Source organism: Protomyces lactucae-debilis (assembly GCF_002105105.1).
Source record: "Protomyces lactucae-debilis strain 12-1054 chromosome Unknown BCR37scaffold_2, whole genome shotgun sequence".
NCBI lineage: Eukaryota > Fungi > Ascomycota > Taphrinomycetes > Taphrinales > Protomycetaceae > Protomyces > Protomyces lactucae-debilis.
The window spans coordinates 265,449-290,397 of record NW_024467994.1 but is presented as its reverse complement, the minus strand read 5'-3'; the positions used below and the strand labels follow the sequence as shown (position 1 = coordinate 290,397).

At 52.1% G+C, this 24,949-nt stretch overlaps 16 protein-coding genes across 16 annotated transcripts; 10 read left to right on the top strand and 6 right to left on the bottom strand.

The window, feature by feature from the left end:
* Nucleotides 1–277: 277 nt before the first annotated feature.
* On the top strand, nucleotides 278–1,517 carry BCR37DRAFT_376210 (uncharacterized protein). The gene has a single exon (XM_040868557.1). It carries the CDS (start codon nucleotides 442–444, stop codon nucleotides 1,225–1,227), a length of 786 nt encoding a protein of 261 aa, XP_040727775.1. The 5' UTR covers nucleotides 278–441; the 3' UTR covers nucleotides 1,228–1,517.
* Nucleotides 1,518–2,408: 891 nt separating this feature from the next.
* BCR37DRAFT_332571 (homeobox domain-containing protein) lies at nucleotides 2,409–2,576 on the bottom strand (the record flags this gene model as incomplete). The annotated part of the gene is made up of 1 exon (XM_040867067.1): nucleotides 2,409–2,576. A coding segment is annotated over one exon (168 nt), but the record flags the coding sequence as incomplete, so codon positions are not given.
* Nucleotides 2,577–4,243: 1,667 nt separating this feature from the next.
* On the bottom strand, nucleotides 4,244–4,623 carry BCR37DRAFT_376206 (uncharacterized protein). The gene has a single exon (XM_040868556.1). It carries the CDS (start codon nucleotides 4,590–4,592, stop codon nucleotides 4,401–4,403), a length of 192 nt encoding a protein of 63 aa, XP_040727773.1. The 5' UTR covers nucleotides 4,593–4,623; the 3' UTR covers nucleotides 4,244–4,400.
* A 1,742-nt stretch (nucleotides 4,624–6,365) lies between these two features.
* On the top strand, nucleotides 6,366–8,391 carry BCR37DRAFT_128457 (uncharacterized protein). The gene is made up of 2 exons (XM_040866050.1): nucleotides 6,366–6,505; nucleotides 6,546–8,391. The coding sequence occupies exons 1-2, from the start codon at nucleotides 6,477–6,479 to the stop codon at nucleotides 8,179–8,181; spliced, it is 1,665 nt and encodes a 554-aa protein (XP_040727772.1). The 5' UTR covers nucleotides 6,366–6,476; the 3' UTR covers nucleotides 8,182–8,391.
* BCR37DRAFT_376201 (nascent polypeptide-associated complex subunit beta) lies at nucleotides 8,219–9,055 on the bottom strand. The gene is made up of 3 exons (XM_040868555.1): nucleotides 8,992–9,055; nucleotides 8,627–8,842; nucleotides 8,219–8,577 (listed from the first exon to the last, which is right to left on the bottom strand). Exons 1-3 carry the CDS (start codon nucleotides 8,993–8,995, stop codon nucleotides 8,309–8,311), a joined length of 489 nt encoding a protein of 162 aa, XP_040727771.1. The 5' UTR covers nucleotides 8,996–9,055; the 3' UTR covers nucleotides 8,219–8,308.
* Nucleotides 9,056–9,075: 20 nt separating this feature from the next.
* On the top strand, nucleotides 9,076–9,915 carry BCR37DRAFT_376199 (cytochrome c oxidase assembly protein). The gene has a single exon (XM_040868554.1). It carries the CDS (start codon nucleotides 9,241–9,243, stop codon nucleotides 9,463–9,465), a length of 225 nt encoding a protein of 74 aa, XP_040727770.1. The 5' UTR covers nucleotides 9,076–9,240; the 3' UTR covers nucleotides 9,466–9,915.
* Nucleotides 9,916–10,074: 159 nt separating this feature from the next.
* Nucleotides 10,075–10,509, top strand: BCR37DRAFT_385365 (uncharacterized protein; the record flags this gene model as incomplete). The annotated part of the gene is made up of 3 exons (XM_040870342.1): nucleotides 10,075–10,107; nucleotides 10,182–10,292; nucleotides 10,342–10,509. 3 exons carry the CDS (start codon nucleotides 10,075–10,077, stop codon nucleotides 10,507–10,509), a joined length of 312 nt encoding a protein of 103 aa, XP_040727769.1.
* Nucleotides 10,510–10,828: 319 nt separating this feature from the next.
* Nucleotides 10,829–11,551, top strand: BCR37DRAFT_376197 (uncharacterized protein). Its single transcript, XM_040868553.1, has 2 exons — nucleotides 10,829–10,968; nucleotides 11,013–11,551. Exons 1-2 carry the CDS (start codon nucleotides 10,886–10,888, stop codon nucleotides 11,440–11,442), a joined length of 513 nt encoding a protein of 170 aa, XP_040727768.1. The 5' UTR covers nucleotides 10,829–10,885; the 3' UTR covers nucleotides 11,443–11,551.
* A 2,310-nt stretch (nucleotides 11,552–13,861) lies between these two features.
* On the top strand, nucleotides 13,862–14,020 carry BCR37DRAFT_337511 (uncharacterized protein; the record flags this gene model as incomplete). The annotated part of the gene is made up of 1 exon (XM_040867265.1): nucleotides 13,862–14,020. A coding segment is annotated over one exon (159 nt), but the record flags the coding sequence as incomplete, so codon positions are not given.
* Nucleotides 14,021–14,927: 907 nt separating this feature from the next.
* On the bottom strand, nucleotides 14,928–16,106 carry BCR37DRAFT_385362 (Nup53/35/40-type RNA recognition motif-domain-containing protein; the record flags this gene model as incomplete). The annotated part of the gene is made up of 1 exon (XM_040870341.1): nucleotides 14,928–16,106. One exon carries the CDS (start codon nucleotides 16,104–16,106, stop codon nucleotides 14,928–14,930), a length of 1,179 nt encoding a protein of 392 aa, XP_040727766.1.
* A 210-nt stretch (nucleotides 16,107–16,316) lies between these two features.
* Nucleotides 16,317–17,286, bottom strand: BCR37DRAFT_376195 (uncharacterized protein). The gene has a single exon (XM_040868552.1). It carries the CDS (start codon nucleotides 17,107–17,109, stop codon nucleotides 16,531–16,533), a length of 579 nt encoding a protein of 192 aa, XP_040727765.1. The 5' UTR covers nucleotides 17,110–17,286; the 3' UTR covers nucleotides 16,317–16,530.
* A 90-nt stretch (nucleotides 17,287–17,376) lies between these two features.
* On the top strand, nucleotides 17,377–20,354 carry BCR37DRAFT_411704 (uncharacterized protein). The gene is made up of 2 exons (XM_040872202.1): nucleotides 17,377–17,880; nucleotides 17,926–20,354. Exons 1-2 carry the CDS (start codon nucleotides 17,674–17,676, stop codon nucleotides 20,026–20,028), a joined length of 2,310 nt encoding a protein of 769 aa, XP_040727764.1. The 5' UTR covers nucleotides 17,377–17,673; the 3' UTR covers nucleotides 20,029–20,354.
* An 80-nt stretch (nucleotides 20,355–20,434) lies between these two features.
* Nucleotides 20,435–22,560, top strand: BCR37DRAFT_396528 (uncharacterized protein; the record flags this gene model as incomplete). The annotated part of the gene is made up of 1 exon (XM_040871708.1): nucleotides 20,435–22,560. The coding sequence occupies exon 1, from the start codon at nucleotides 20,524–20,526 to the stop codon at nucleotides 22,558–22,560; it is 2,037 nt and encodes a 678-aa protein (XP_040727763.1). The 5' UTR covers nucleotides 20,435–20,523.
* Nucleotides 22,561–22,734: 174 nt separating this feature from the next.
* Nucleotides 22,735–23,424, top strand: BCR37DRAFT_376189 (uncharacterized protein). Its single transcript, XM_040868551.1, has one exon. It carries the CDS (start codon nucleotides 22,839–22,841, stop codon nucleotides 23,028–23,030), a length of 192 nt encoding a protein of 63 aa, XP_040727762.1. The 5' UTR covers nucleotides 22,735–22,838; the 3' UTR covers nucleotides 23,031–23,424.
* An 81-nt stretch (nucleotides 23,425–23,505) lies between these two features.
* BCR37DRAFT_376187 (NAC domain-containing protein) lies at nucleotides 23,506–24,337 on the bottom strand. Its single transcript, XM_040868550.1, has 3 exons — nucleotides 24,055–24,337; nucleotides 23,640–23,988; nucleotides 23,506–23,593 (listed from the first exon to the last, which is right to left on the bottom strand). The coding sequence occupies exons 1-3, from the start codon at nucleotides 24,280–24,282 to the stop codon at nucleotides 23,580–23,582; spliced, it is 591 nt and encodes a 196-aa protein (XP_040727761.1). The 5' UTR covers nucleotides 24,283–24,337; the 3' UTR covers nucleotides 23,506–23,579.
* A 169-nt stretch (nucleotides 24,338–24,506) lies between these two features.
* BCR37DRAFT_343290 (putative U6 snRNA-associated Sm-like protein LSm3) lies at nucleotides 24,507–24,940 on the top strand (the record flags this gene model as incomplete). Its single annotated transcript, XM_040867490.1, has 4 exons — nucleotides 24,507–24,566; nucleotides 24,616–24,663; nucleotides 24,708–24,803; nucleotides 24,863–24,940. The coding sequence occupies 4 exons, from the start codon at nucleotides 24,507–24,509 to the stop codon at nucleotides 24,938–24,940; spliced, it is 282 nt and encodes a 93-aa protein (XP_040727760.1).
* Nucleotides 24,941–24,949: the final 9 nt, after the last annotated feature.

The window sequence follows — 24,949 nt, the reverse complement described above, 5'->3', positions numbered from 1 at the left end:
TTACGATGACTTGGCACAGTTGGCACAAGCTAGCTACTTGCAGGCAGCACAGTACGCGGTCTACACTGTCAGGCTGAGTCCATGGCAGCTTTGTCGCAGCCGGCCTCCGTGCTGCCAATTCGTCATCGCCCAATATAAAAGTGACATCACCACCTGATGAGATCCCGCGCTCTGATTGGCCAGATCTCGCGTCGCACCAGATGTGGCAGCCATCTGAATCTTATCTCTGCGTTCCGACGGCCGACACTGGCAATTACAAATGGCAGCAACACAGACACCTCAAACAAGCGACTATTTCATAATCTTCATCTGCTCCTTCCATCTGTTGTTATAACAAGCAGAGGCCATCATCAGCTACATCTCCTCGGATCTCGAAATCAAAGACCGAACAGCTACAGCTACGTCTGTCCAATAACCAACGAGATAAGGCCAACCTCGAAAATGCTTTCATCCATGGAAACCATCCTGCCTCCCTCTCCGCCGCAATCGCCTTCCTCTATCGACGAGAATGCGACACTCACCAGCATCATGTCTACCTTGCGCCTCGAAGCCAATAGCATTTCTTTACTCGCTTCTCGCATCTCCCTCTCAAAAGAGCTGCAAAGCAATTTCATCCAGGCCGTCGCGCTGCTCAATGGCGCAAACAAGGTTGTTGTGACGGGTGTCGGCAAGTCTGGCATTATTGCGCGGAAGGCAGTCGCCATGCTGCGATCTCTTGCGATTGTCGCCGTGTTTTTGGATGCGACTGATGCGCTACACGGCGACTTGGGCCTCGTCCAACCCGGAGATGTTGTTCTCATGCTCTCAAATTCTGGCAAGACGGCTGAGCTGCTCCAGTTGATTCCTCACTTGAAGCAGCGGCCCGAAACGACCTTGATTGCGCTCTGCTCAGAAAAGGGCTCACCCCTGGGCCAGGCGTGTGATTGCTGGATCGACACATCTGTGCCGAGTGAAGCAACACATCAATTTCCTGCGCCAACGTGTAGTACAACATTGACGCTTGCGGTCGTCGACTCACTGTGCATTGCTGCTGCTGAACACCGCAGGCTCGATCAACAGGCCTTCAAATTCAACCACCCAGGAGGTGCAATTGGATCAAAGCTGGAGGAAGACGCAAAAGTCTGTGCGTGTCAAGCGAATGCACCAACCCCAGCCGTCTCGCCAGAAGATGCACCCTCGAAAGTGGACGGTAGGCATCTTGAGCCTGAACCGATGGCTTTGTCATGATAAGACTGGTCTTGTCAATGGAAGGTTTAATGACACCAAAAAAGAAACTGTATAATATCACCGCACCACGATCTGATGATTCTTTTCAATTGCAAGTACGCATGTTTGTACGCTCGCTAGCTCGCTCGCCCTCGGAGCAAGACATCTTAGTTGGATTTTCACAGATAGCAACTTGACCAGGCAGACGCAATGAAGTCTGTGTCTGGTCGGCCCCTTGCATCCTTCTTCCATCATTTCAGCGCAGCGAGTATTCCTTTTTCATGCCAATGCGTTCCTATGATCGCTACTAATGAACCCTGTACCCATACACGAAAATCGACCTACGAAAATGCAAAATGCCAAATGCCAGTGCATCCTCCCTCCCTCATAGTTCCATACAAACCTCATATGCTGCTCTAGTTTCGGCCAAACGCTGTAGACGATGAAGGCGGCGGTGGTGGTAAACCCCCGAAACGCGTATAATCGTACCCTTGCCGATTATCCTGCTGTTGCTGTTGCGTCCCTTGCATCATACCGCTCGCATTGCCAAAGGGCGGCAAAATTCCTTGTGTCGGTGATAGGGGTAATAAACTCGGATACCCACCAGAAAGCTGATGTCTGTATGGTAAGGGTGGTGGTGCTTGCATGCTTAGATCTAGCGTAGACAAGCTTCGCGCATGCCCATTACCCGTGTGAAGAGACTGTTGGCGTGGCCATGCCTGTTGTGATGGCATCCTAGGAGACGAGCGACCATAGGGATGCGTGCCCGTGCTGGCGCTGCCTGGATTGGATGATATACTTCCAGAACGGTGATGCAAGTAACCTGCAGAGGACGGGGCAGAGCTACCATAGTCTGATATGGATGACCAGCGAGAATCAAAATCATGCAAGACGCTGGGAGATGTCAAACCCGACAAGATGCCAGCTTGTGGAACAGATGTCGGCTGTTGCTGATGCTGCGCTAGAGGATGCGACTGCCCTTGATCTGCAACTGGAGCACCACTTCCGCCAACAGGTCCAGGGATAGACATGTACTCGTACTCACCAATCTCACCTGTAGCCTTCTTATTCTGGAAGGAGCGCAAGACTTCCCAGCCGCCGCGCTCGTTATCATTTGAATGGGGCTCTACCTGCTCCCCTGCTGTCGGTGTCGTTTGACCATCCCCTGACGCTGTTGCATCACCAGATCGATTCTTGTGCGCACGCCATGACTGACGCCGGTTCTGGAACCAAATCTGGACAGTGCGCGGCATCATACCAAGTTCCTTACCAAGGGCATTCCGTAGCTCTGTCGAGGGGAAAAAAGTCATGTCAAAAATTTGGTTCAATAGGCCAAGCTGCTGAGGACTAGCACGCTTCCGCTTGCCCTTGATGGAGCCTGTACTGCTTTGGAACCCTTCGGTCTGTGCGGCGCTCGTCGGCTGTGATAGCGAAGAAGAAGCGAATGATGATGACGCAGAAGGTGACTGCAATTGCGTTGGAGAGAATTGTGGAGAGAAGCTGGAAGCTGAGAAAGAGCCTTCCATCCTGCCTAAATTCGGCAAGGATGCAGGAACAGGGCCTTGCCGATGTCTCGAGAAGGTTGAGTGAGGGACATTGAATCCTCCAGTGTTTTGAGGTATTGATACTTGTTGGGTTGGCTGCGGTTGCTGTGGTATTTGGAAACTCTGCTGCTGCGCGGAGTTGTATCCTGTAGGTTGTTCTTGCTGACCGTATGATTGTGGCATCGTTTGCAGCTGTTGAAGAGAGGGAAGCGCTTCGCGCTGCGCCGGTGGAAAGGGTAGTTGCATGCGTTGCGTTTCCCCGTCAAATTCTTGCTTCACCATTTGAGGCCGACCCTCACCCAGGTTGTTGAAGCCTGGAAAGTGCGCATGCGACGGCGAGTATGTCGAATGGTCCTGCTGCGACATGGCTGTAGTGCACTGCGACCGTCGTCAGACCCCGCCCTCGTTTCTTATGCTACCTTGTAGCCACTCGATGTCTCCAAGTTCAGGTCCTCCTTTGTGCAAACTTGTTCGGATGATTAGACTGGTGACAGCAAGAGCAGATAGACTGATAGCGGTCGTTGACTTTGTAAGTTATAGTTTTCGGCTTAAATTGTCGCTTGAATCTGGGTCCAGGCGGTGGGTCTGCGGGATCAGATCGAGATTAAGCCGGCGCTTTTGTTCTCCTACTCAGCCGAATAAAGGAGCCAGTGGGTGTAGACAGATTAGTGAGTATAAGTCCAAGTGGTCGTGTGTGATGGAGTGGTGTCCTGTTGAGCAAAAGGGCTACGGCCTGTGCCTCAGCTTGTGGTGCCGGGTATCCATTCCTTTATCTGGCAAAGGCGGGCATAAAGCATATTCGTTGGTGACAGCTCCAGCACACAGACCTGCCTTTCCACTTTTGCCACAGGAGGCGTCTGAGGGTCTGAGCTGGAGGGCATGTCAAAGGCTCCTCTCTTTCCCTGAGCCACGATCTCCTGCTGTTCCTCTGAAGGTGGGCCGCACGCGCATCAGCTGCGCAGCCCTATCTACCTACAGTCGCACTTTTTTCGCACTACCGGGCCGGCCTTGGCACCAGCGCGAGAACGAGAAAAGTATCATGATCAAGGCTTGACTTCTCAGTGTCCTGGGCACATGCAGACCGATCGCTCGGTTATGCAATGGAGGATCCTGTTTGCCGCCGGCGATGCTGCCAGAGGCAGGCGAGCTCGTGCCGGCCACTGCTGGTCTTTTGCGCTTTTGGGCAAGAATGCCGCGTATAGCGTGCAAAAAGACGGAGTGCCTCTGACGACCATGGCTACGGGACGTCAACGCTCAAGACTCATGAGTCGTGAGGCAGATGGCGTCTAAAGTCAAGCAGCTCCAGCAGTCCGGTTTGTGTCGTCGTGCGCGCGCGTTCTGTCGATCTTTGCCGGCGCCTGTCTCCACGATCTGAGGAGGCCGCCTACTGTACCAATCACTGTCCCCAGCGGCACTTTCATGGCACCGAGAGGCCGCCGCCAGACTGACAACGTTAACGGCCACTAACGGCTTCTGCGCTCACCTATGCATGTTTACGACTCTGTATCTGCATGGGGTAAACCTTGGAAGACGGTTCTAGCAGCGGAACCCTGCGTGTTTTGCTTCGAAGCCTTTGATTGCAGCATCCCTAGCTAGGCTGTCAAAGTGTTTCATCTGCTGTGTGTCAATTGGCAAATCCATTCATTTAGTTCATCCAAGATCCCGTATGAATTCGTCCTTCCATGTTCCAAGATCCAGGATTGACGCTGCCCAATCTATTAGGCCACTCACGATAGCCACGACGATTGAATGTAGTGATGACAAGTTTCGGTCAAGGTTGAGCCAGCGAGCTAAGATGATTGCAGTGAACTTCTCATCGAGCGACCGGCACCGGACCCACATGAAGTCGAACAGCCTGACTGACCACCTTCGGTATCAAGTTGCCTAGGGTCAATTTGCTCCGAAACATAGGTTTTGCCCTTCAGTTAGCCCTTTCAGAAAACCTTGGAAGGGTTTCTTGACTCCATGAAGATCCATGCACATCATGACATCCTCCCGCAATAGATATGAAGCTTAAAAATTGTGAACGCTCAATGACGTCGTCTGCTAACGGGCAAGCCGCAGTGTCCCTACGAGGGGCAGTCTCCTCAATCCTCTTGCTGCACCATCTATGCTACAAGTTACAATATCAATAGATTCTTTAGTATGCTCAATTAATGCTACGGCTGACCTGTGATATGTGATTCATCAAGCCGTGACTTCAATCAACACGCTATGGCGGGTCTGCGACCCTGGACACCACCTTCTTGCCTCTAATTCTGTTCTGCTTGGGGAGCTGAGGCCTTGACTCACTGAGGCCAAGCCGTGGGGCATAATTATGACTTTATGTCCATGAAGCTGTCATCTGCGAGTCTTTCAGCCAACTAGTCGTGATACTCTGCTGCGAAAGCTCAACTGACATGCTCAGCGTCGGCGGATGTAGCGGTTTCAAAAACAACCGTGTACTGTGCAGAAGCACCATTCTCCGAATCAATTCACTCAATACGTAGCTTGACAAAGCTAGCAAATCGCTTGCCGACCTTGAATCGCTAAATTTCTTTGCCAATGGATGTCGTACAGCCAGCAACATCAGTGTCGTCCATCATGCCTCGCAGTGCAAGACCGCAGAATCATGCATCATCCAGCCCTTGGGGTCGCTCGCAGTGTTTTCATTCTTGATGACAACGTCGTTTGCTGCGGGCGTTGACCTGTCGATGGTGATGACAGGCAGATTTCGATCCTGCATTGCATGTGATCCTCACGGACTTCATAGCTGCCAGGCGGCTTGTATTAGTCTCGTTCAATGCTTGAAGATCTGTTGCACAACGTCTTTAGACGCTTACGTCAAGCGCAATCGCCAAAAGTCGTCAGATTTCTGCTGTGGGAGAAATCTGCTTGTTCAATTTCGCGGGTGCGGGCTAATCTCAACACCGATTACTCGGTATTGAATGACTAGATAATAAGTCGACATCATCGACGACATGCGTGTGTCGAGATGGGCGTTTGGTTGTCTCGACATACTCGCTGGAGATGGCCACATGACCAGCCCGAGAGAGCTAGAGCAGACGCCCAGTACGGGATAGTGCCGTAGCAACGCAGAGAAGATGACCTGCGATTGCTAGAAGTGTGACACAACAGTTCCTTACTGATCGCGTGTAGGTTTCGAGACCTTCTTTTCAGCAATTGAGAATTTGAGAGCTCAAAGCCGAGAATAAGAAAGACAGCCTCCACAGAAGACGCACGGAATCATTGCTGCACGGATCAAGCGTGTCTTTGAGAGTATCTGCACGTTCTGGATGCTCGTCTGAGCATCAGCCAGCGCGATTGATAAGCAATACAGCAATCTGACTCATGCTCGCTTCTGAGCACTGAAGACCGAAGCTCGATCATTACAGCTAAGCTCTGGAAACATTGCGACTGAAAAAGGGCAACTTCTAGCTCGATGAAACCTATTGATTCCAAGTAGCAACGAATCGTCCAATGGTATGTAAGCTCTGTACGTATCGCTGCATCCCTTCAAGCGACCTGACAGTTCCCACGGGCAGCTGCAGAGTAGCTGTACGTATACAAGCTTGAGTCAGCAGCTGGACGGAACTTCATAAACAGGGTTAGGCAGTCAGATTGCTTGGCCAGCGTCATGGCGACCACGACGTGCGACACACTATTAGCACTTTCAAGAGCAGCTGCAGCAAAGAATCCCCATCTCTTCAAGTCTGAACCTTCTGTGAGAACAAGCATCGGGCCGTCATGCCCCTTCTGACTCCCGCAGATAAAGAGTGAGCTGTTATACTTGTCTTTGACCGAGCTAACAATTAGCACCATCAAGCACTGTATACCGAGCGCGTCAAATAAGATCATCACAGCGGCTATCGCCAAGCTCTACATCTGCCTCCCCGACAGTCAAAGATGGATTGACACCGAGCTGATAGGTGCTGCGGTCTTGGCATACGATCAAGTTGGGAAATGCTTCTTCTTCAAGCTTGTCGATGTCGTCGGCACGCAGGGCATCTTGTGGGATCAAGAGCTCTACGAAGGCTTCCAATACAATCAAGATCGCACCTTCTTTCACTCTTTCGAGATACCCGAGTGCATGGCCGCCTTTAGCTTTGCTGACGAACGCGAAGCATCCAACTTCTACAGCAAAGTGGAGAGCAGACACAAAAAGGTACCGTCTGGGAAGAGCGGCCTCGGCAAGATGGGCTCAAAGATGATGGGCCTCTTTGGAAAGAGCGATAAGCATGAGGCACAACCCAGCTACAGCCCACAGCCGGTGCAACAGCCCATGACGCCAGAGACACCACGCAAGAGCACATTTGATCCGAATGATCCAGAGATGGCCGGCGTGATGGCACAACTAGCAGAGCTAGGCATATCAGAGGATCAAATTGCCGGGAACGAAGAGTTCATCAAGTCCTTCATTACACAACAAGCTGCAAAGCATCAGCAAACAGTGCCACCATCACGGCAGCGACAACCTACACGCGTTCCCGTATCAATGGCACCGCCCATCAGTAGTGCGACTGCATCACCACGCGCACCAGCGCCGCCACCGCCTCCAGGACCGCCAGCTGCGCCAGTCCAAGAGCCTGCTACCCCTGCAATCAGAAGATTGCCGCCGCCCGCTTCTGCAACACCTTCGAGTCGCCCGCCCATCGTGCTTCAACAAAGCTCAACACCGACTCAATCGCCCAGCGACTCGGCTCCAGCCTCGCCTGCTAATCGCAAAACGGGTGGTCCACCTCCACCGCCGCCGTCACGAAGGAGACCACAGACGGATGGGCCAATGGTTCCAGGCAAGGTCCCTTTGACTGATACAACACCGAGTGGAGCTGTCTTCAATGTTCCTCCACCGTTTGAGGGAAAGCGGGTAACTGCCCCGCCCATGGGCCGAGCAGTGCCCGTGCCACCGTCCTCAGCAGGGCCACCTGTACCCTCACGAGGTGCTTCAGGCCCACCGGTGCCATCACGGCAAGGACCGCCTTTACCGCCAGCAGCTGCTCGACCTGTACCAGGACGTCCAACACCACCTCCTACAGGTGGACCTCCACCACCGCCTCCTTTGCCACCGCCAACAGCATTAGCAGGGAGCGGTCCACCACCTCCTCCTGGTTTACCTCCACCACCAACCATGCCAGGCGGTCCGCCTGCACCGCCTCCTCCTGCGTTGGCTGCATCGTTACCAGTTGGTGCGCCTGGTGGTAGAGATGACTTGCTTGCATCCATTCGTGGAGCTGGTGGATTGAAGAAATTGAAGAAGGCCGAGACGGTTGATAAATCTGCACCTGCAGTACCTGGTGCTGCTCGAGCAGCGGGTGCTGGCGCTGCTGTGGGTGCTGCTGCTGGTGCCGCAGCACCGTTGGATATGGCGTCACAACTCGCTGCAGCGTTGGGACAACGAAATAAGAAAGTGGCCGTGAATAGTGAGGGCGAGGAGAGTGACGAGGATTGGTAGGGTAGGCTGGCATATTCACTCATGTACCATTCAGAGACACGACTCAATCTACGGCTACGCATCAAAGAAGAGAAGGATCCAGGAAGAATATACGATTGCGATGATTTTTTACGTCAGTAAGAGAGGTTTAATCTTGCTCGTCAAACTTCTCGACAAGGTCGGGAATGTCATCATCGTCGCCCTCTGTCTCCTTAGCACCCTCAACAGCGGCAGCACCACCAGCGGCGCCAGCCTGTTGAGCAGCACTCATTTGCTGGTATGACTCGGCCAACTTCCGCAGGGAAGCAAGAGAGTCGGGACCAAGCTGGTTGAGAACACCAGGAACAAGTTCAGTCAAGTCCTTGTCCTCACCACGGCCGTACACGGCGAAGGTGTTGGAAGGCACAGCGGCGTGCACTAGAAATTGTTAGTGGGTGTTCATGAGTGTTGTAAATTATCGGCATACCTGTAGGACGTCCAAAGTGAAGAACAGTTCCATCCTCCTTGAACATGTTGACCTCCTCAATGCCAGCAATGGGCTGGACGTTCAGCTTCTTGAGGGTAGCTTGGAGTTTCTTGTCATCAACACCGGAACCCTTCGCTTTCTTCTGGATCTTGCGTCTGGGAGTTCCCTTGCCGCCGATACGGACGGATTGTTGCAGCTTGGCGAGTCTCGCGGGATCTGTGTCATTAGCTCCTGGGCTCTGGCGAGTGGAGAGAGAGGTGTGCAGCAACGTTCGAGACATGTTCCGTATATTGCTCTTGACGGGGCAATTATCACAGCCTTGAAGTCGAAAGGAGCTGCACACGATATCCCTGCGATGTCCATACCCATGATGTCTGACTTGAGGGCGTTTACGGGCTCTCAAGGATACTTTTACGTCGTCTGCCTGCCTCCGACGTCGTCAAAATTCTGATCGTTGCAGTCGGCCAGTCGACGCACCCGGGTGTCCGCTTGATGGTCACTTGGACTGCATTTGCTCATATGAGCTGGATCTACCTCGAGCTTCAGGCAGAAGTAGTCATCGCTAAGAAGCCAGTCCTGGGCTCTTGTACTCGTAAGCTGCAACTGTTTCTCAAATGAGTAGAACCGCAAAAGCTACACTTGGCTTCGTGTCACTGTGCACCGTGGCAACCATCTACTTTGTCCACTACTCTCAGCAGGCAGACAAAGACCTCATGCACATGGGCGTCGTGAGAGATGAGGAGAGACAGAAGCAGCGCAAGGAACGTACGCTAGAACTAGAAAGACAGCAGGCACTTGAGGCTGCGTTGAAACAGAGTCAATCAGTTCGGCAGACTTGATCGGCACGAGATTCACCTAAGCTCCTGCTTCATTCTAGCAAGGTCTCTGTCACAGCATCGAGTATGCTCGTGGAGGACTCACCAGGCGCAATATCCATGCGCGAGCGAGCGCACTGTCTTTAAGAGCCTCTTGCGTCAAGCTGTACCAAAGCGTCCAGACAATAGTCCTTCAAGCAGGCTCTCTGAGCGCGCCGGCTCGAGAACGGATGTGGACCCTCTCATGAATTGTCTGTGCAACGAGAGTCTGGCTGCTGAGCATTCACAGCTGGCTCCTTGCTTCAGGTCTCGAAGGCCGTGAATGAGCTGCCGCGTCGAGATCATCGTATTCGATAAATAGCGTTCACGGCCGATTCATCAAGAGCAGAAGCTTGCTATACATACTATATAGGATCATGCTAGCAAATCTGTAAGAGATACTTCGACCCGAGCTTTCATGCTTCTTGTCAAGTCGGGAGATACGAAATCTGGTCAGTCTACACGACCAACGGGGTGCACCTTGGCCGGACCATGAGCCTATCAAAGCCAAGAACACCTTGTGCCCCCTCTGAGAGAGACAGCCTCGTCAGCGTGATGTTATAGAAAGGGTCAGTCCATGTTCAGCGCATCCAAATGCACGACCGCGTGAAAAATGTTTGTCGCACGGTGAGCATACTTCTACGCCTGTCGAGCTTGACATCTACATGATGCTGTGCTATTACCTTATCTGTAAATACTAGCTTCTACATCTTGCCATGGGAGCTCTCAAGACTTATGGCCTACCAGGAGCGACTATTATCGTCGTCATGATTGGCAGTGTATACGGCGCCAATCTAAAGACCAACACTGCGGTAAACTGAAGCCTCCTGCTGCTTGGCCACCCTGCTGACTGCCATGTAGCTCGAAGATATCAAGCAAAAGATCCAAGTTCCCGAGACAAGACTTGAACAGCTTTACAAATATAAAGAACAGCTTGTTGCACAACGTGTTTTACAAGAGCGAAAGTTGGCTGCGTTTCGCAGGAAAGCTGCCGAGAAGGCGCTGGACGCTGCTTTTGACAGTAAATGACGTGGACCAGGTACGACAGCAGACAATTCAGTACATACTTGGGCCCTGCTCAATTAAGCTTGTGACCTCCAGAGGCTAGGTCGCTGGACCAAGTATCGCAATCTCTGCCGTGTGATCTAGCTCGACTCTAGGTCAATCAGCAGAGTAGCTCGCGGCTGCATATGCATCGATGATCATCCAGATTGAAGTCAAGACGTTTGATAATCACAATTGTTAAGCTGTTTGCCAAGATGCCTCCATGCGATGGGTCATGGCTTGTTGAAACCTTTCTGGTCACAGCTTGTCTCTATTTCCAGTACATGAGCTCTTTGAGGGCCACGCATACCCCGATACTTTCTCTCTCTGCCCAAGTATCCGACTCGAGCCACAAATCGTAATGCAGCTCCAATTGGTATTTGCACTTGCCTTGGCATCAGTGTCAGCAGTTGACTTCCACGGTGTCGATATCTCAGCTACGTGGTAGTGTTCTCTGCCTCGCATCAAAATGTCAAGCTAACAAGCAGTGCCGATGGCATCAATTCCAGTATCGACCAAGGCCAGAAACTTGTTCCAACGTTGGACGAACTTACCGCAGCTGGCAAGGGCACCCCGAATGAGAAGGAGACGACGGAGATTGCCGACCTTGCACATACTTCACTAGACCTGTACAACAAGTACAAGGACCGTTCAATTGCCACGGGTGTCACACAGGATGAGAAGGATGCCGCACAGGCCACCTTTTCGCGATTTGGTAAAGCGAGGAGTGACATGGAGGACATGCGACAAAAGACAGACTTGGATCCAACGGTCAAGGCTGTTTTGGAAAAGTACAACAAGCAGCGAGCAGATCTGTTGAGTCAACGAACGCCGTTGTTATTCAAATGCGCGACGAGCATGCCGGCGCTGAAAGCCGGCTACGACAAAGTCCTGAATGTCCCAGCAGCCGCCGCTTGATAATTTGCCAGACACGATTGAGCTCGTACATGTAGAATCATGAGTAGCAGTCATTGCGATCGGCTGACCTGTCGTGTCATCATGTAAGACACATGGTATGAAGTGCACTGACAACGAGGTCACTCTTCTCCAAGACTCCAACACGATTTTGAATCTGCATGGCGATGCCCATCTGAATTCAGCATGTCTCCGCCAGGTGATCTACAGGAGGAGCTCTCCGCGGGTAAGTTGAGCCTTAAAGGAGAGTCCGCATTGCCGGTGCACGAAAGAGAGAAGAGTGATCTGCTCGGTTCATTGTCTGCGTTGGGTGACACCGAAGGCGACTTTGTGCGGCGCCACGGTCAGGACTCAGGGGAAGCGCGATCTGACTGACTCATCGAGTCATCGAGTCATCAAGGCTCCATTGCTGGCACTGTATGTATCTGCCATGGCCACACTGTCTATGAGGGTCGCTGAGTGTCGCATACTTGAGAGCAACGTCAAATTCGCTTCTTCAGCTCACCCTTTGCGATGAATCTTGTTGACGTGCTGACATTGTCACCGATCGGAGCCGTCTGCATGAAGAGACAGAGCACATTGACTTCGACCTTGTGAAGTTCTAAACTATCAGTCACCAAAGGACATCTGCTGCTGGAGAGTTGAAACTTTGTCTGGCGCTAACTAGCCGTGATTAGCGTGCTCGTACAAAAGAATTTTAGCCATGCCAATGATGACATGGTCTGTTGGAGTCCAACATTCTCGCGAGCTAGCTTGCCTGTCCGTCCAGATTCTCGTTGCGTAAGCTAGCACTAGCTGCGAGCCTGCGATTGTTGGTGACTACCTTGGAGGCCTCCGGGAGCTGAGTCATGAATCAAGACTGAAGATTAGGAGCTCGATCTTTTTTCGACTGTCACCTTGGACAGGTTCGTCTAGATTTCATTCGTGCTACGAGTCATCAGCCGGTGTCTTAATTCAGGGAACTTACGGCGTGAGCTTGAATTGTTGCTACCCAGGACTTAGTGTTTCAGAGACAAATCCATGGAGACAACAGCATGCTCGCAAATCTGTCCCATGTATGTAGAAACTACTAGAAAGTTACAAGTATGGTGTGCGGACGCACCGTGCAAGCGTGTCTGTTCGCCGATCGAAACTTGTCTGGGGCGCGAAATCGTGTGGTGATCTGTTCGCTTAAATCCTGGCCGCCATTCATCTCCAAGTTGTAGCCCGCAGATGAATATACGATGTCCGTCGCAGTAGAGGAGCTGGCTTCCCAGCAGACTGTCTTTACTTGACTAGCGTTTCAAGTGAAGAGCAAACACTATAACAGGTCGTTGGGAGTAAGGTGCAAGTTGCCTGTAAGAGCTTGATCCTTCCGTTGCGGGGGAGCTGCAGGCGCTCTGGGAGAAATGGTGGGACGCAGTTGATCCAAGCGAGACGGAGCAGGGCATGGTCAAGGAGGCTACCGAGCCTAGCCGTCAACCAGAAGCTTTGTCTCAATCAATCTCGCACACACAAAGTCCATGGCATATCGCCCTTTATGCGCGCTCGGACGTCCCTGATTGCATTAACTTGAGGCGTGATCTCCTAGCGCTCTCTTTAATAGGCCCCGGCCGCTGCTCCTACCCGTCTGCAAGTACATCCACTCTTTCCTATCTCGCCCCCCCTGGGATCGCATATCTAGAGACCCTCGACCGCTCTTTCTTCTATGACTACCATTGTCCAGCGCCTGCCCATCATGGAGCCACAGTACCCGGCCTGCAAGTCTTTCCCAGTTACAACGACGGCGCAGATGCCTCTGAGTCCAGCTTCGTCGCACCGTTCATTGTCGCGCGACTGCGGCGACAGTGGCAATCATGTCTGTCATTGCGACAGCTCAAAGCCTCGTTTGCCATCCATCTCAGTCTTGCTCGCAAGCGCTCCATTGCATATGTCTTTCGACCCAGTAAACAAGACGTATGTCAATCATGCAGCGCAACAGGCAACACCACAGCCTTCACCGGATCTCTATGGCAGCATGCAGCAATTGCAACGACCGAACTTGCCACGCTTGGGCAGTGCGCCGTTGCCTAGCTCAACATACACATCGCATGTGCCAGAGAGTAGCGCGACGCCAAGTCCTCAACACGCTTCGGCCATGCTCGCCTTCCCACCCATCTCATCTTTGACGCATGGCTCTGCCCCTGTCCGGCCAACTCTGCCAAGTCTTCGCTCTCTATCAAATAACGGCGTCTCACTCTCTGCTCTCCTTTCACCGCCGCTACCAAAGCTGGACAGCACAAACTTACAAGCACTCCCTTTTGCACGGCCACAATTGCCATCCACAATACCAAACTTCCGATCGGTCCCCAATAGTCCCGAATCACTGAGTGCACGGTCCCCAACGGCATCGGAATCTGGTGCTGCGAGTCCACCCGCAGCACAGGGGGCAGGACCAGCGGATCGTTATACCTGTCCTGAATGTCAAAAGACTTTTTCTCGGCCGAGTTCATTACGCATTCACAAGCACAGTCATACAGGCGAGCGGCCGTATGTGTGTAATGTCAAGGGTTGTGAGCGTGCCTTTTCAGTACGCAGCAACTTGCGCAGGCATATGAAGATTCACTAGGCTTCTATGCCAGTGGTTTTCTATGCTGATGAAACTCTTGAATGACCTTTTTATTTTCTCTTACTACGTACTTCACTTTAGTGATTAGGCCCAACCTGTAGCGGTAGCACATTGTTTCCAAGTATACTCCTGCGACCTGAGTGCCTGAGTCTGTGAGATCGAATGCGGCAAAGACGGCAGTGCCGGGCTCGTGAGGTCCAGGTCCGTCTTTCCACTGACAGTTTTCGCTTAATTGTTCGGGAGATCCCATCTGAATCATGGAAGGTGGGACGGCGGGCGAGACTTTGTTGAGTTTGTTTTGTCCGGTTCTGATCGCCGGGTGCTGGACAAGGTTGCATCTGCGGGCTACTACTCTGCAGGGCGGGTTCGGCAACGGCCTCATTCAGGATGGAAGTTTATGATTAATGAGACAGTAGTAGAGAATGGACTCACATACGCACTGACAGTCTGACACTAGTCCTATGTGTCGTAGGCGACGCCGTGACCATGGAGCTACCGGTGCATCGCAGTCAAATATCTACTCGGAAGTTGAACTCCATTACAAATTATGGCATGTAGCGCACAGACCGCATATAAGGTCTATCCTTTGAGCCTGACGAAGTCGCATGACGGCATCTTCGGATGAATAGATGCCGATGGTTGAACGAACATTGAACAAACTGGTAATACCACAGACAGATGTGCTCAAGAACAACATGTCGATGCAAATCTGTGACTCGACACCATCATTTGAATGCAATGTGCAGGCTAGATAGTCTGATCAGAGACTGACAGACTTGTCATAATCGCTCAGGCGACTCGGCATGGGTGCCATCCGATAAACTTGACAGGATGTGGGATGCGACCATCCTTGAGAGCGGGTATAGGCTGATGCCCGTGCTCAAGAGTCAGAAGCCCGACCTCAGAATCCAAAGATTGTATCCACCAGGCCCCTCAACATCCTCGATCCCCATCCCCGTTGCGCGACGGCCTGTTCGTCCTGCTTCACCTGTGTCACTGGCGTCCCTGCAACCTTCTGCTCATCCTTACGCTCCGGCGTCGCTGGTCCTGCAGCAGCCTGTAACCAACCAGGCATCCAACCAGCTTGACCGGCCAAAGGTGAATTGGACTTGTAAATCCCATCCGTATGCAAGACTTCGATCCGTCGACCACCACCGGGTGTCTGCATCCCATCTTGCGGTGACATGGGTGCTTGTTGCCGAGTACTCGCTCCAGTATTGAATGGATTGTCAGAAGCCCTATGACGGGGCGCAGTGGGTGTTGAGTAGCCGTGGTTTGGCTGATAAGCCATCTGCGGACCTCTTGACTGTGCGGCTGGCGCAGACGGCGGTGGTGGTGTCATTGGGTCAATCTCCATAGCATCATCAGACTGGCCGCGTGGACTGGCGAGTGCTGGTGCAGTATCGCGACTCACGGGTGCGTCTTCTTGTGCATACACACAACCCACCATATACTGGCCCAGCACGAGCGATCCATTCGCTTGGACTGCGCGTTGAGCACTAGCAGGAGACTGGTATGTCACTTTACACCAATTGCTACCCGTTGAGTGAGATTCTTGTGCTGCACTACTCGCATGTTGTGCGATTTCGCCGAAGCGTGAAAAGTGGGAGAGCACCTGCGACTGAATATGACTGGGAAAACCAAAGATTACAACGGCAGTGGGCAAGTCGGACAAGGTACTTTGCTGTGGCGTTGACTGGGTGAAGTATTGTGACTTGGAGGTCCGCAGATCAGCTGCGTGTGTTGCTTGTAAGCCTGACGTCCGTTGCTGCTGCGGAGGTGGTGGACTTTTCATAACACTGGCTGGTCTAGAGAAGGGCGAACCACCGCTAAAGTCATAGATGGACTCCGTAGGCGGTGCATCTTCTACTGCGAAATCACCAGACTTTGTGCGTGATTGCTTCGGAGTGCCGAAGCCTGGGCCGCCAAATTTAGAGACTGTCGAGCTGCGTCTTAGAAAGGGCGGCGAGTGCTTCGGTTGTGTATGGCCTCCGGGTGTGTGAGCTTGACGCAGATGAGACGGGACGTATTGAGGCGATGCAATACTGCTCAAGTTGTACATGGATTGAGACGACTGCATAGCTGCAGCTTATGGTCTCTGGCTGCGGAAATCGGGCCAAGAAAGAGTCTTCTGTTGTTCAAGACTTGCAGATGGCTCAAGTTCTCTGGGAAACTTGCTCAATGGACCGTCGACTCGGTCTGTTGTCGCCTTCGCGCTTCCCTCGTCGTGTTTTTTGGCGTCCAGATCCAGGGTTAGGGTTATTCAGCGAGATGGGATGTCAAGCTGGACTCGGCCCAAGATGTGCCAGCTATAGTCTGTGACTCTGTGCTGCGGATGTGCACGCAAGAAGCATTCACATCACGCATCATCAAGGATCGAACACTATAAAGACTCCTGGCCTTGCAGGTTGTGTTCGTACGAAGACTGGCTGAAGGCTGGAGAAGAAGAATGCGACCAGACCTCATTTGTACGCTCCACCGACCCAGCTTGCCAGCCAAGAGCTTCATTCATCTTCATCGGCCATTGAAAAGATAGGTCCAAAGAAGTCATATCCACATGGACTGGAGATCGCTTGGCTTGGCAAATGCTTTCCCCAACCATTGCTGACGAATATGACTCGCCCCTGAGCATGACCTTCTCCACTGTTTTGAAGCCCTCGAATCTCCGAGGCAGAAACTAGCAATTGCATGACATACGATGATCGCGCAAATATTTGCAGGCTGCGTGTCAGATGAGTTGGTTTCCTGCACCCAAACATTGTCAAATACTGCCCAGTTTGAGTGGCAATTTCGCGCAATCCAGGCAATGTGACAGATTCAGAAGCATGATCAGGAGACGTCGTTGGGCGAGAGCACTGAGAGGTATTTAGGTCACCAAGCGATGCACGTTCAAGTAACGTCGAGTCGCATATGCTTGGCTCAAAGCTTGTCTTCCAAGCTTGAGAGGCTCGAAGCTTGCGGCCGTTGACAGGACGATAGCTTACTTCCAGGCACGAACCTTGCTCGCTCAACGACTTCGGTAGCCACCAGCCGATTTCGCAAATATGCCTGTGCCTGATGTCTCCTGTGTGAAATGAGGGCATCCTCGTGCCTGTGAAGTAGCATGTGCACAAGGCTCAAGGAACATCTAGGATGCAGATCTCGTCAGCTGAGCGTTGACGTGACCACGATGCGAGATGCGTAGTATGCAGACACCATAGGCCAGAGCATATAGACGGCATGCCTTCTAGAAGTAGAAGTAGTGTCTGGTGAGCAAAGGCCGAGCTTTAGCCCGCCCGTTGGCCGTGCCCGTGCTCAAATACATCCGGCCACAAGTCCGACATTGTTCTGTGCAGGTGAAAGTGGGCGGCGGGCGGAGGATTTCCACTGCCAAAAGTGCGAGGAAGCACAAGCGACTGCACAAAAAAGCAACCCCTATAGCAACACGCTTCCAGCCCATACAGGAGCCCGCATCCAGACGCCGTCCCTTTCCTGAACACCCTACAGCAAATCTAGCTGGGCACTTTCGCATACACAGCGACGTTTTGGGAACACTCCCGCCCGGCGCATCTCGAAAAGCGGCGATCGACAAGATCGCAAAGAGACACTTCGTTGCGCCTGGCTCTCAACACGGCGCCCAGAAGTTGACTGGTATTACAGTAGAAACGATGGATCTCGATCTATCTGCTCTGCAAGAAAACAAGAGCAGGCGATCGCAATTTTTAGCGGCAACGGCGCTGCCGCTATGCGAAGAGGATGGCGATGATGGCAGCAGTTCGAACGACCCGATCGCCGCTCAAGTATGGAAGATGTATACAAAACAGCGCAAAGATCTGCCGAACGGCGCGCGTATGGAGAATCTCACCTGGCGCATGGTACGTTGCCTTGAGTTTATTGCCGATATTTGACGCTAACAGCAGATGGCAATGAACTTGAGAAAGAAGGAAGCTGCTGCGGCTGCTACAAAGAGCGATGAGAATGGCAGATCAAGTACAGGGAAGGCGATAGCTACAGCGAGCGACGGGATGGCAATTCATGGCAGGGAGGTGGACATGATCTTGCCACCGTCGTCTATGCCGGTCTTCCCACAGGGTGGCTTTGGTTCTGTTCGCCGTCATGTTCGCAAGACGAGTCTCGATACAAAGTCCGGCACAAAGCGGCCGGCCGACTTTTCGCCATATGTTGGCGCGATTGACAACACCGAGATGTTCATGGAGGACGACGCTCCTAACGAGTTCTTGCTGGATGATACGCTTTCCGTTAATCCGCCGTCTTTCCCATTGCAAACGTCGCATCCTAATTTGATGGGACTAGATCCGCTCGCGATGGAAGGTCCTGAAGGGTTCTCGCCAAGCTTCGACTTTAATGCCGTGCACGGCATGAGCTATCCGCAGAACCAGTCTCAGGCGTCGTCTATCGGCTCACAGCCTCTGCATACTCCATACGCATCTGTGACTGGCTCTCTCAGCAACACGCCACATCACTCTTCGATGGATCAAGCCGCTGGTCTTTACTTTCCGAGACAAAGCGAATTCCCCGATCGTCGAGGCGCTTCGCAGTCCGCAATGCTCTTGCCCAATTTCCCAACAGGAGACAGGACACCATCTCTTTTGCAGCAAAATCTGATGGCCTCTCGACAAGGAGGGTCAAGCGAAATGGCATACGGCAGTTTATCTGGTTCGCATACGCCATACTACGAAATGGACCAGCAAGAGTTGTTCACGCCGACGTCTGGTTCATTTCAGCAAAACAGCTTCTTCTCGAATAGCTCATTTTCGCCTCATCCTGGGTTCCAAGCTGTACCACAGCACATCAATCCAGCGCATATGAGTGCCAATGCAACACCATCTAGCAGCTTTCCAGACACGCATCGGCCCATGTTCTCGTTCGCAGAAGAGCTCGAAGACCACATGGGTGAAGTAATGGACTTTTCATCAGGAGACGTGCAAGCAACACAAATGAAGCAGCAATTGCAGCAAGACTCGATGCGTCAGGGAGGATCCTTCACTGCATCGCCGTCTACACTTCCTACCTTGGCACCCGCACCGTCCACCTCAGCGAGTTCAGCCAGCGGCAAATCAATGGCAGTCAACAGCCGAAAGAACAGTGTGGGCAAATACCACTCGCGACAAAACTCAGTCACGGATCGCAGACGCAACTCCTTGCCTCGCAATAATAGTGTACCCAATAGCTTGGGTCAGTTGCAGATGAGCCAAATCAGGCCCCAACGGCAGTACTCTGGGTCGACCTCACGACCACCTTCGCCAAAGCCAGATACCTCGCGGCCGGTGTCAAGAGCGACGTCACCAGGTGGGACAACGACAATGCAGAGTAAAAATACCCCGATTGGAGCGGACGGCAAGTCACCGAGCTGTACAAACTGTCATACACAGACGACGCCTCTTTGGCGGCGTAATCCAGATGGACAGCCACTATGCAATGCGTGCGGATTATTCTTGAAGTTGCACGGAGTTGTAAGACCCTTGTCCCTCAAAACAGATGTCATCAAGAAGCGTAATCGTGGTGGTACAAGTGTTTCTGGAACAAACAACACGACACCTGCGCAACAGCAAGGCCAAGCTTCCGCCGCGCAGCAATCACAGGCTCGCGTGTCTGGACGAGGTCGTGGTTCAACGACCAATTTGCAAGCACTCGCTACACAGCTTGATCAAGCACCTGCCTCGTCGCCAGGTGGCGCTACTGAATCGTCTGGCACCACAACACCGCCTGCTGTCAGTAGTCATTTGACTTCACCTGTGATTGGATCTTTCGCAAATGCAAGTATGGGCGGTAGAACGGCGCAAATTCCAAAGAAGGCAAGAGGGAATGGTGCACTTGTTCAAGGTCCTGCCTCGTTTGACAGTCGTGCGCATGCGCAACAGCACGGACAACAGCAGCAAAGTGCTAAAGCGACGTCTGAGCAGCATGCCCTTCTCCAGTCCGGTAAGCCTGCCAACTTTACAGGTACGGCGAGTATGAACATTAGCTACAATGATGGGCAAGACTGGAACTGGCTGGAATGAGAGGCGTCGACGTTGATATAAAGAGTTCACATGTCCATGGCTGTCGAGCAGAAGAGCTGTTCTGATTTCTGTGCATGTCTTCCCGTTCCTATGCATGGCGATGATCAATTCAACGAGCGAAACTTAAGTAAGCCCTATATATCGATGGAGAATCGTAATGCTTCATGCAGCTGTTTGATTGTGAGCGCCAGTCTTCCCTGCTGGTCGCGTTTCCCCGCGCTTCGAAAATGAATTTGAGTCAAAATGCGAATGCCGCAGCAGCTTCAACCTCAAAAGGAAGTGGATTGTAAGCTACAAGCGGGCTAGAGTGTGTAAGTGGCCGATCAGCTATCAGAGATACGTACTTGACCACGGCCGCCCTTGCTAGAATTTGGTCGTCCTAGGTCGTACGTCAACAGACGATAACCTCACTTGCGACACGTTGGACATTGCGACCTTAAGCTCTCCTGCGACGACCTGCAACTAAAGCGGGCGCTAGAGCTGGCGGGCCCTTGAATGAACCCTCATGGGCACGGCGTCCCTGATTCGTCATTTTGGCCGTCTGCGCCTGACTCAAAGCAGGTTGGTCTGGCGACACAGCATGAATCTAACGGTCAGCCGCTTCAGCAACACCCGTTTGACGCTGCTACCTATGTTCCTCAGACCTATCAGCATGTTCAACAGTATCCTGCTCATATACAGCAGCATGAACTTCAACAACATCAGCAACATCGTCCTGTACACCAGCAACGGAGTTTTTCAGCGGCAGAGCTAGAGTTGGAGGGATACTCTTACTATGACGGACCAACGCCTCAGTTCATACGCAACGATGCGGCACATAATAGACAAGGCTCTTTTACGAGTGTGGGTGTAACTCACGATCACTCAGGCAGTGGGACTGGCAAGAGACGCCACAATGCTCCGATGCATCTCAAATATCATCCATATCGGAGCACTGCACCAGGAACAGGACGGATGCGTTCTGTGCCGCCTACACCAACAGAGACGCTGGACAATATGTCCCTTGGCGCTGTCTTTGAGGAGGTAGGAGGCGACTTGGCTTGTGCAACAACCGATACCGTCAACCCTGTCGAGTTGAGCTCGAAACCAGGCAGTGGCACCTCCACAGCGAACCATTCTCGCAGGCCGAGTGCTGTTCCTACTGCACAAGTTGATTTATCTGAGCAAATACGACAATACCAACTGCTTCAGCAGCGTGCGTCCTTTCCCTCACAACAGCAGCAAACGCTGCACCCGTCACTACAGGCGACACTGGCTGCTGAAGTACCTGCAGCGTTTGACTTCATGATGGACGATGACACAGAGATGATGGATGTACAGCCAGATACATGGAGACCAACGCAGCCTGCAAGTATGGCTGCGCAACTGATTCGCTCCATGAACGAATTGTCTGAACGGCCGCAATCAGGTCCACCGAGGTCAGAGTATGATATGGATCTACCAGAATCGCCACAACTCGGATTACAGGACTGGACATCCACCTCACAAGACTGGCACCCACTCTCAAGGCAAATAACGCACGTTCGGTCACCGAGTGTCATGTCCAGTGCCTCCTCCAGACGCGATATTCAGGAGAACTTTCTGAGTTACAGTCTGAAGGAGGCAAACGGCATGAATGGCTCACAAGTAGCCAACTCTGTCGCTACAGCAGGATCTGTGCCGAGAGCTCAGCGTCGGCCAAGTGCACAATCTCGACGCAGCACATCCGATGTCTCGGCACTTGTTGGGCAGTACACTGCAGCGGCTGTGGCTAAAGTCGCTGCACTACAAGATGCTGCCGTCTTGGCAAAAGCACGACAAGACTATGAGGTTGCTAAAGAAGACTTGTTTGCAGCGAATGAGAACTTGTTTGAGTATGGACCCTTTGAGGATATTTCATTACAATACGAAGTTTCTGGGAGCAGTAGTAGTGGTGGTGCTGGTACGCAGGGACATCGACAGTCCATTAGCAGCCTCTCTGGCTTGGCTACTTCATCTTCTCCACACGCTGCCATGAAGCCAGGACAAAGTACCGCTACACGTCCACATCGTGGGTCAACGACCTTACAACTCCTCACAGAAGCAGCGTTGGCAGCGGGTGTGGATAATCCAGCAACAGGCTTACCCACAAAACCCGCTGTGCGTCGGGAGGAAGAAACGCTGTATGCAGCACTCTTCCCGCCAGTCGGGGAGACTGTTTTGTATGGACCGTATGATGCTGGACCTTCACCGGAAGGAGGCCGGTCAACTTCTGGTATTTCAGGGGCTGGTGTACCACCGTCTTCAGCAGATTCAAATGTCACGATCACAGCTTCTGCAACAGGCATTGGGACTGCAGCGACGGGTGCTGCTACTGCTCGACCTGTTATGAATGCGCAAGGGTCTATTCGGATTGAGCGGTTACCGCCCAAGGCCAAGATGCAGGATACACCGGTTCCTCAATTCATTGATGATATGACTGTTGCACAACTCAAAACTGAGCTGAGGAAGCGCGGGTTGATGGCAACTGGGAAGAAGGAAGAGTTGAGAGAGCGACTCGGGGCAGTCTGGTAACGCTCTCTCTTTCCCTCTCCTATTGTATACTTTTAAAACAGGATAATGATACGTAGTTCACAGGATGAATCAGAACGGTCAAGACTTGTACACATGGGTTGAGATCTGTTTGGCATGATTACTAGAAAGTCATTACAATGTGGCGTCGAGCTTCAGAGCCAGCTGTTTGCTACTGGTGATGATTTAGGCACTAGACCCTCGAACGCCGACTGCGACGTGCGCCTCCGCCTCTGCAGGTGATGCATCCGATACAAGCGTTGAAGACTAGAATAGGTTAGATGGAAAGAACAGAAAAAGTCGTGAGAGGGTCACATACCTGCGGCAATACCACGGACGATGGCAGACAGTACTGCGCCGATACCGTGGATGATGGACATGAAGACACCAGCGATGGCGTTGACGATTGTGCTAAGACAAGAAGCGACTGCACCCATGATTGTAAGTTGTGGGAAAGTGTTGATGGACTATGAATCTCGGTGTAGGAGCAAGGCGCTTTATAGGCTATGATGTGAAAATGAAGCTTTTATTTTGCATAGCGTCATAGCGCATTTGCCTTGCTTTTGCTTGTGACTCATGCTGGATGATCACAAGAGAGCTGACATGCCCGTGGCGTAGTGGGACAACGACGACGGCGCAGAGAAGGCACCGAGATGCGCAACAAAGCTTGGCGCCCAAAGGAGCGAAACGCTGTAGATTGTAGCGACAGTCAGGAGATACGAGGAAGCAGGCAAGATATTGATGGAGGCTGTTGGCGGCCTATTGGGCGTTGCAGTCTCGGATGACGTCGCTACGTCTCATTACGAGCGGAAGCAAATGAAAAGATTAGGAGAGGAAAAGGTAAAATAGCAGGGCGCAGTGAAGGCTGGACAACTAGTACGTATACAATGGACGGCCATAGCAAGGAGGCTCCGTCAGTAGATACTCACAGTCTCACACATGTTCATCGTTCACACACACTCTATAGTTCACTTTTTGGATCAAATGCTTTTTAGATCGATGCCTAGCGCATAGAGACTGCTCTACAATGTAATGTCTGGGAATGGTTAGCATCAGTTCGCAAAAGAGAAATTCCAACATACCCATGATGGCGTTAACAATGTCACCCTTGTTCTTCTTGAGCGACTTGACAGCTTGTCCACGACTGCATTGAGTCTGCTCAATGACCAAGTCAATGTCCTTTGCCTCCACACCAGTCTCATCTACATCCTCATCCTCCTCCTCAGGCGCTTGAGGCTTCTTGCCGGACTCCTCGGAGGATGATTGACCACCAGCAGCCGAAGCAGCTTGCTGCTCTTGGGCTTGCTGTTGGGCCTGCTGCTGGAGAGCAGCTTGCTGGCTCATATCCTCAATCTTTGCCTCACCAAAGACAATGTAGGTGTCGCTGTTGGGCGACTTGTAGACTTCTGGCTTGGCAATGACAAACATGATCTAGCATACGTGTGAGCATTCTGAAATTCGACAATGACCATAAAATAGTAGCAATAGGAGACTTACGTTCTTGGGACGACGGAGAACGACACGGTTGATGGAAGGAACCTGCTTCAGACCGAGCTTGAGAATGAGCTTCCTTGATTTTTGCTCAGCACGAGACTGGAGGCTGTTGCTGGAAGCATCTTCAGCGAGTTCCTCGTCGTGCTCGGAATCGGAAGAGGCGGCTTCGACCTGCGCTGCGGTTGTCTGCTGGACGGGTTCGTCTTCTGTGATTTCCTCGATCTTGGACATGATTAGCTGGCTGCTTTAGCTTGTTTCTGTACGTTGGTGGTGCCTTGATGGTTGTGCTTGTGAAAAGTTAGCAGTCGCAGTCACGTGTCGTTAGAACACTACTAACACTACTAACACTACTAACTCTACTACTGCTACTACTAGTATACTATTGTTATAGCCACTGCTACTGCTACTGCTACTGCTACTATCACAGCATCTGCCACTGCTTCTACTACTGCTCCATGGCGTCAACGACAGTCGCCGAACCACTCGACCTCGTCCGACTCTCCCTCGATGAACAAGTATGCATGCTCATTGCTCAGGTGTCGCTTCTGTATCTAATGCTGCCAGGTCTATGTCAAGCTCAAGGGCGACCGAGAACTCAGAGGACGTCTTCACGTATGCAAAACTGTTGCGATTGCCGACATCCTCTAACCCAAAAGGCTTACGATTCACATTGCAATATCGTCCTAGGAGACGCGGAAGAAACCATCACACTGGTCGACACAGATGAAGAGACACGGCAAGAGACTGTCCGGGTACGTGAAGCCTTTTCAAAATATGAAAGTACCAGAATCATGCTAACAAACTGTACTAGACGGTCAAGAAGCACTCTGAGATGATGTTTGTGCGTGGTGATTCAGTGACCATCATCTGCCTTGGGTCCGCGCAGTAGATGTAGCTC